Source organism: Varanus komodoensis, unplaced genomic scaffold (genome assembly GCF_004798865.1).
Source record: "Varanus komodoensis strain SLA01 unplaced genomic scaffold, ASM479886v1 scaffold88, whole genome shotgun sequence".
NCBI lineage: Eukaryota > Metazoa > Chordata > Lepidosauria > Squamata > Varanidae > Varanus > Varanus komodoensis.
The window spans coordinates 1,992,764-2,000,333 of record NW_025336576.1 but is presented as its reverse complement, the minus strand read 5'-3'; the positions used below and the strand labels follow the sequence as shown (position 1 = coordinate 2,000,333).

General features: G+C 59.9%; 1 protein-coding gene across 1 annotated transcript in view; it reads right to left on the bottom strand.

Annotated features, from left to right (window-relative positions):
- Positions 1-271: 271 nt before the first annotated feature.
- GFRA2 (GDNF family receptor alpha 2) overlaps positions 272-7,570 on the bottom strand; it is a 34,566-nt gene continuing 27,267 nt past the window's right edge. The window contains exons 8-9 of the mRNA XM_044417493.1: positions 3,002-3,055; positions 272-1,412 (exon numbers count right to left, since the gene is read on the bottom strand). Of these exons, the coding sequence (XP_044273428.1) occupies positions 1,284-1,412; positions 3,002-3,055 (183 nt within the window). The 3' untranslated portion in view covers positions 272-1,283. The remainder of the gene's footprint in view (positions 1,413-3,001; positions 3,056-7,570) is intronic.

The following is a 7,570-nucleotide window of genomic DNA, read 5'->3' as shown; positions in this document are numbered from 1 at the left end:
AAGCGGGATCCACAGCTCCCCTGGGGTCATGCCTGATTGGTCCCCCGCAAGGAGGCCGGCGTGGCACCAAGTGGCAGGAGGGCCCGGGGCCACCAGGCGCCCGCTCGCTCCCTGCTGTGCTCGCTCACCTGCGCTCCAGATGAAGCGCCCGGCAGCGTGTGCTCGGCCAGGTCCACTCACTGAGGGACCGTGGAAACCCAGCTTCGCCCTGGTGTGGGACGGTTTGCTCCCCACTGCAGACATGGGTAAAAGAAGACGTTACAATAACACATGTATGTTCGTTCTTGTTGTTTTTATCCTTAAAAAACAGAAAAGAAACAGGAAGTTATTTAGAATACATGGATGATTATATGTACATATGTATATGGAGATCTCTCCCCACAGACATATGCAAGGTGTGTGTATATAATTAAAGGACAGTAAGGTACGATGGCTGCTTCCATCCAGTCCAACCCCGAGGAGAAAGGCCAGCTGCCCCAGATGCCACATGGGGCCACCTCACACCAGGGCATGTGCTCGTTCTTTCTTTCCAACATAACAGTCCTAGAAAAGGTGTGGGACACGAGAAGGAAGGATGCGGAGGAGCCCGGCCGAGACCACTCATTCCACAGGGCCCGGCTGGCCTCGCCAGAAGGGGGCCGGCTCAAACGCACATTGGCCCAGGACGGCAGGGCCCCCGTCAAGCCACAGGGCTGCCTGCCCTCTGCCTCCTGGACACCCCGCTTGCCACAATCCCCACCGGGGAGCCTCTCCTCCCCTTCGACATTGAGCAGAGAATGCAGGGCCCTTCTCTGGGTTCTCCGAGGACGGTGAAAGCCCGGCCGGGCGAGGACGGGCATCAAGCAGGGCCTCGAGGAGTAGTCGCCTGGGTGGGGGGGCCGCGGGCCTCTCCTGGCAAGGGCCAGCCAGTCTGGGTTGTGCAGCTGCCTGCCGGGTCCTCGGCTGCCCCCGGAGGCAGGTGCGCTCCTGCCGAGCACCGTTTGCAATCCTCGTCAGACGTGACGGGAGCGTCAGGCTCCTGCTCCAGACATTTCAGACCACAAAACCTCAGAGGAGTTCGCCAGCGACCCGTCAGCCCGGCGTCGCTTTCCCTGCACAGTTAAAACGGACTTGTGGAAGGACCTGCTCGGACGCGGCCCCTCTCGGAAGCCATGCACCGGGCGAAGTGAGCCAAAGTGGTGTTCTGCCAGGCGGGGTCAGCTGCCGGTCCGGTGGGGCTGCGTGCGGGGGGCCTGCGCAGCACGGCCCCCTCCCCAGCGCGGCTGCCTCATCCCTCGTCTCTTCTATAGCGGGACCGTTGCGAGGAGCAAGAGCAGGGCCACGGAGGCCCCGGGAAGGACGCGCCGGCTGCCCGACCCCGCAGAGTCCACCAAGGTCTTCTGTTCCGTCACGAGTGCGGTCGTCAGCGATCTCTGCAAAGGACAGGGCAGCTTAGCTGGACAGCCACAGGGCTTGGGCCTGGGGGAGGGGCCCACTGCGGCCCTCCAGGGAGGCCGTCCATGTGCCCGGGCTGCCCACTGGGCGCTGCGAGACATGGTGGGCTGTGCCCAACCGCCTGCTTCCCGCAGAGCGGCCTGTCCTTGGCACCGGGCCACCCCGGCCATCCACCGCTTGCTCCGAGGAGATGGCTGCCTGAGAGAGCAAGTCCATGCCGGCCGGCGGTGCAGGCACCACACGCCCTGCCACTCTTGCCTGGCTGGCCAGCCGGCCCCGAGGAGGAGAGGCGCTTCCCTCGTCTCCCTCCCGCTGCCCCACCTGCCCTGGCTTGGGAGGGAGGCGGCACACCGGGCAGGGGACAGAACGGGACGAGCCCTTGGACGGGCCGCCTGGGCCAGTCCGATCCCTCCTGCCTGTGCGGCGGAGCCCAGCTTCACCACGGGGCAGCAGTGCCCTTGGTGCTTCCTGCAGTGGAGCGGGGAGAAGGGCGAGGGAGGCAGCAGGCCCTCCGCTCCTGCCCACCACCACCACCACCCAGGCCCTGCACGGAGCCGGCTGAGGGCAGTCCTGCTTGCAAGCAGCCCCCTCTGCCCCTTGCGCTCTGCGGGTGACCCATGCTGAAGTGGGGCATCTGCTTGGGCCCAAGGTGGCCTGGCTGGCCTTCCCCGGCGTCTGCGGGGAACAGGGGGCAGGGGGCAGGCCCCAGCCCAGCCCAGCCCAGCCCACAGCAGCTCTGGGCAAAAGGGCCTCAGCTAGCAAGTGGAGCGGGAAATCTGTCCTTCCTCCGACAGCCCGGAGCAGAGAATTACTGGGGCACAGAAAGGCACTTTTAGCTTGTGTGTGTGACAGTCCAGAAAAGCTTCCACCATTTCTGCCTGAAACGTCTCTTGCACAGAAAAAGGACACCTGTGGAGCTAATCAGGTGCAGCTTATTCTTCGCGCTCTCCCCAAGGAGTGCCGTAATTGGGCAAAATGTCAAGCCAATCCCATAAAAATGGCCACGGGTCCAGCAAGTCTGAAAGTGCTGAAAATGTACAGGAGCGGCTTTCTACTTCGGGTGGGGGCTCAGCAGTCTAGCCACTGCTTCCCATTCTGGGAGGAAGAGCTGGTGGGCCCTTTCCAGCCCGCCAAGCTGGTGCCCTCCACTCCCAGGAGGAGTCCCACTGCAGAGCAGGGCAGCCAGGCCAGGGCAACCTGCTGCAAGGGTCCCCGAGGTCACAAGGGACTCCAAGAAAGGGGAACAGGCTCTGCCAGGATCCTTCTGCTCCAATGCCCTTAGCAAATCTTCCCAAAGCAACAGGCATGAGCCCAAGACCAAAAAGTCCATGTTCCGCACCCCCAGGTACACCGGTCCCCAGCAGAAGGGAATGGCCTGCAGGTCAGCCATATGGCCCCTGGGGAGGCTGCCAGCCCCTTCCCCAGTGTGTCCGAGCCCCCCGAGAACCGCCCCGGCCAGCCCCTCCAGCACCCAAAGGAGCCCGAGCCGCTGGGAATGCCCGGCCGGCAGTGCTGGAGAGCCCGCTTGGCTGAGGCCGGCCCGGCTGCCCACAGCTGCTGCACATACCTCGGGGAGGCAGTAGCGCTGCCCTTGGGACTTGTTCGGCTTCGGTCCATTTTCCTGTGGAGACAGAATGGATGGCAGGGCTGCAAAAGAGGGGCTTCACCTGCCCTCTTCTGCTGGGCCAGGCTCCTGGCATGGCATGGCATGGCAAGAAGAGGGTGCTCCAGGGCCACTGCAACAGCAGGATGCTGGGTGAGACAGGGCTGCCGAAGCCCCGAAGACTCCGTGCCACAACCCAGCAGGGCCAGGGCGCCTGCATGCCATTCAGGAGGCGAGCCCCCAAGCTGTCCCGTGGGCAGAGGCACATTTCGTCCCAGGAAACCCTGCTGAAAGGGCTGTGCACTTTTCATTTAGGGCACAGCTCCAGGAATCACAGAGTGCTTCAGCATAGTGCAGAACTGAGTTAACTGCTGCTTTTCCAACAGGCTCAAAAAGATAAGACACAACGCTTACAAATCAGCCAAAAAATGACCGGCATTCCAAACTTTGAAAAGAAGCTTCCTGCCAGCATTGGCTGGCTGATAGCCACTTGTTCCTCCTCAGCAATTTATTTAGGAGGTGAACCAGCAGCTGAGGAAGAGCAGGGCATCTTCTTCCCTACCATGAGCACGAAGTGCAGAAAGTACTTCCAAACCCCTGGCAGAACTGGGGTGGGGGGGGCAGAGGAGGCATCTTGGTGTTTGCAGCTTCCAGGGAGCATGGAAAGAGCAAAGCAAACTTGGAAGCTTTTCCACTCCAGGCTGAGTGAAGAGAGACATCTGTGGTTACAGCGCAGGGCCCCCTCATGCAACCACAGCAACTTCTTTGTGAGCACAAACATCAAAGATGCGCCCCGTCCCCTTCATCTTTTCAACTTTAGTTTAAAAACCCCTTTGCAAGTCAGAGGTCTCCTTCTGGACTTTCAAGCCACGGAGAACAAGAACACGGCATTTTGTTATCAGGCGCCATCGTGTATCTGCCAGAAGAAAGGAAACCTGCTTGATGTGGAACGATCCCTTGAGGAAAGGGGCCTTCAAAGGGTCGCACAAGTGCGAAGGTGACGGGGCCCTGGCTTCGCCCCTGGCCATACGCTGCCCTCTCCCGCCCCGGCACCCCATCCCGAGCCAAATGCGGGTGCCTCTCCGTGGCACTCACACTCGGCCGGGCCAAGGCGAGTGGCCCCGTCGCCTGGCCCACGGCCTGGCCCTCGCCTGCCCAGCTGCACGGCTCTCCCAGCCGCCCTTGGCCAGAGGCTGCGCAAGGCACAGGCCGACGGCCGTTCTCGTCCCGGCGTGCGATCGCAAGGCGCCTGCGCGGGCGGGGCGGGGGGGCCTGCTTGCACGTTTGGTCCACTGCTCCCTGTCCTCTGCAGAGCCTTGTGGGAACGAGGACAGGCTCCCACAGCCCCGGGGGCCTGCCTGCTCCGCCCTGCCATGTGCCCCCCTGGGAGGAGGGGGAGACCCTGCGGGCACACGCGTGGCTGCGGAGAGTTGCCGCTGCAAAGCCGCGAGGGAGGGGCTTGTTGGGCAGCTCCGGGGGAGCCAAGGAGGTCCTTCTTGGGGGGGCACTAATTGCCCGCCAGGCAGACAGTCCGGGAGTCGCCCTGCAGCTGCAGCCTGCTGGAGCAATCGACACGGACCAAAGACCTCCCCGCATCTGTCCAGGTCACACTTTGGGTTGCTCACGGGTTGCTCACTCAGGAAGGAACCATGGATCAACTTTGGGTCGTTTACCCTGGAACACGTGCAGAGCGAGGGCTCATTGCAATCCAAGCCCAAATGCCAGTCACAGATCCTTGGTAGAAACAGGGCAGCCTGCGGGGGGCAGATGTCCCCGCAACTCCCGGGTTAATCAGCCCCCAGTTTGCCACGGAAGGCCTCAGCTGCATGTGGAGCACCCCACAGACGGGCTTAAAACGAACGGTGCCCCAACCCTGCTTGCCGGAACTTTGCCAGCTCGTTTGCCGCCAGCTGTGCTGGCTGAGGAGCACGAGGGGACACCGGCTTGACCAAGCTGGTCTGCACTGGCATGACCGCATCGTCGTAGGACCATCATGGTCGCAATGATTTGGGGAGGGGTATTTATTTATGGCATTCTGGGTGGCTCACAAAAGCAGCAGCCTCAGCAGCGGTTCCAGTGTGTGCTTGCAGATGGAGCTGCACCACCACCTTGGGAAGAGCTGAACTGGGCTGGGAGCCATTCTGGATCCGCAAAGGTAGCGTGCAAGGCAATCCGGTGTGCACGCCAGGGCAGCGCCGTACGACATCACCCCGTTCTTCCTCCCCAGGAGAGCAGGACCAGCGTGCCGCACCAAGGAGCCGTCCCCTGAGCAAGGGCAAAGCCCAGGGCGGTGGCCCCCAGCCCAGCAGCCAGCTCCAGGAAGAGGCTCCGCATTTGCATGGCCGGCAGTGAATCAGGCCAGCAACAGGGCGAACGACGGCTCGGCCGCCCACGGCTCCCTGTTTGCTCTTCTGCCACATGGCGCAGCGGAGGAGCCCGCAGAGCCATGCCAGCCTTCTAATGCGCCACAACTCTAGCATGAAATTGAGCTGCTGATTGTCTCATGCGGAGGCGAACGAGAAACATAAGATGTGATTTCTCAGGCATGCCAGATCCAATTAGAGGCTGCCCAAGGGTGACCCTGCCACTACCGCTGCACCTGCATGCTGGGCCAAGGGGGACGGTGCCCCCACAGCAGGTGGGGCCTGATCGATCTCGGAGACCATGGGCAGGAGGGCCTTCTCCTGAGAGTCCGTGGGGCAGCGGTGCCCACAGTGCCAGCAGCTCTGCGTATGAGGCAGCAATGGGAGTGCTGCCTTTGCCCTTGGCACGGCGAGCAGCAAGCCCCCCCTTTGCTCCCCTCCCTCTCTAGCTCCCCCTGGGCCACCTGAGCAACCCCTCTCCTTGTCCTGGGCGGGAGTGATCCAGATCTCCGGGCAGGACCCTGCCGTCCCCTTCTGCCAGGACAGCAAAGCCCCTTGGACTGCTGGCCACAGGAGCATGGCCAAACCTGCTGGTGCAGCTGAGTTCCCAAGATGCAGGGCCTGCCAAGGGACGGGAGCAGTTGGCGCAGTGGCAGACGGGGCTTGTGCATCACCTCAACACCAGCAGGTGTCAGCTGGTGCGGCTGAAGCACAACTTCACATGGAAGCTGCTAGCTGGCAAAGGGAGCTCGGGGGCCTGGGCAGGAGGGGCTGGAGAGCTTTGAGCTAGGCCTCCTCAGCGTCCGGTGCAAAGGCCAATTTCAGCAAGGCGTACTGAGGACGGGAGCTGAAAATAAAGCTGACAAGCACACCGCTCTCTTAAAATCTGTGCTGTGGATGCACTTCGGACAGTGTGTGCATTTCTGTCACCCCAGAAATATGGTGCGTTTGGAAAAAGTGCCAAAGAGGGCAACGGGGAGGAGCCAGGAGTCGGAGCAGTTCCCCAATGAGGGAAGGTTACAACAGCTGTGATTGTTCAGCTTAGAAAAGGGGTAGGAAAGAGAAGATGTTGCTGTGCATCCTCAAGTCACCTCTGGCTTAGGGTGACCTCCAGAGGGAACACCCCATTCCTGACAGCCCGGCCCAGCTCTCACGAGCTGGTGCCTGGAGCATGACCATTCAGTGCTCCCATGTTTGTTTCCTGGGAAAGTTCTGGCTTGATTGGATCCAGCACCCCGCTTATTTGTCTTTCTGTCAGTCCAGGGTATTCCCCAAGCTCCCCTCCATCACCATCTTTTGAATGCTTCAATTTTCTTCCCGGCAGCTTTCTTCACTGCCCAGCTTTCATGCTCATTCTTAATGATTGGAAATACAACAACATGACCATCTTGGCCTTGGTCTCCAGTGAAATACCTCTCCATTTGAGGAACTTTTCTAGTTTCTTTATTGCTGCCTTTATAAGCCTCAGTCTTCATGCAACTTCTTGGCTGCAGTCTCCCTCTGAACTGCCGATGGAGCCAATGTATGCAAATCTTTCAGTTTCAATTACCTCACTGTTGATGTGAAAGTTGTGTAGTTCTTCTGTAGTCACTTTTGATTTCCACAAATTCAGCTGCTGTCCTGCTTTTGCACTTCTTTCACTTTCATCAGGAGTCATTGCTGTTTTAGGCTAGTAAATTGGTATTGTCTGCATACCGCCCTATATTATGGATGCATCTTCCACCAATTTTACTCCTGCTTCCTCAGATCCTAATCCAGCTTTCCTTATATGTTTCCACACCGATTGAACAGATAGGAAGATAAAACATGCCCTTGTCTGACACCTCCCCCTGGAGGAAACCAGGTCCCACATCAGGCAGTCAAGGGCTGAGGCCACCTAGGTCTTGCCACCTCCTGTGGAATGATGCATGGTGAGCAGAAAGGTGGAAGGGACGCATCTCCCCTCATTTTTCCTATCAGAACCCCCAGTCCTCCCATGAAGCCGATCGGTGAGGGATTCTGGACAGATAAAGGAAAATAACGTCACTAAAACAGGTGGCCCCAAGAAAATTGGAGATATGAAGGGAACGCTTCATGCAAAGATGGACATGATAAAGGACCAAAATGGCAGGGATCTAACAGAGGCAGAAGAGAGAGCTTAACATCCCTGATAACCACGATGGGGGGGGGG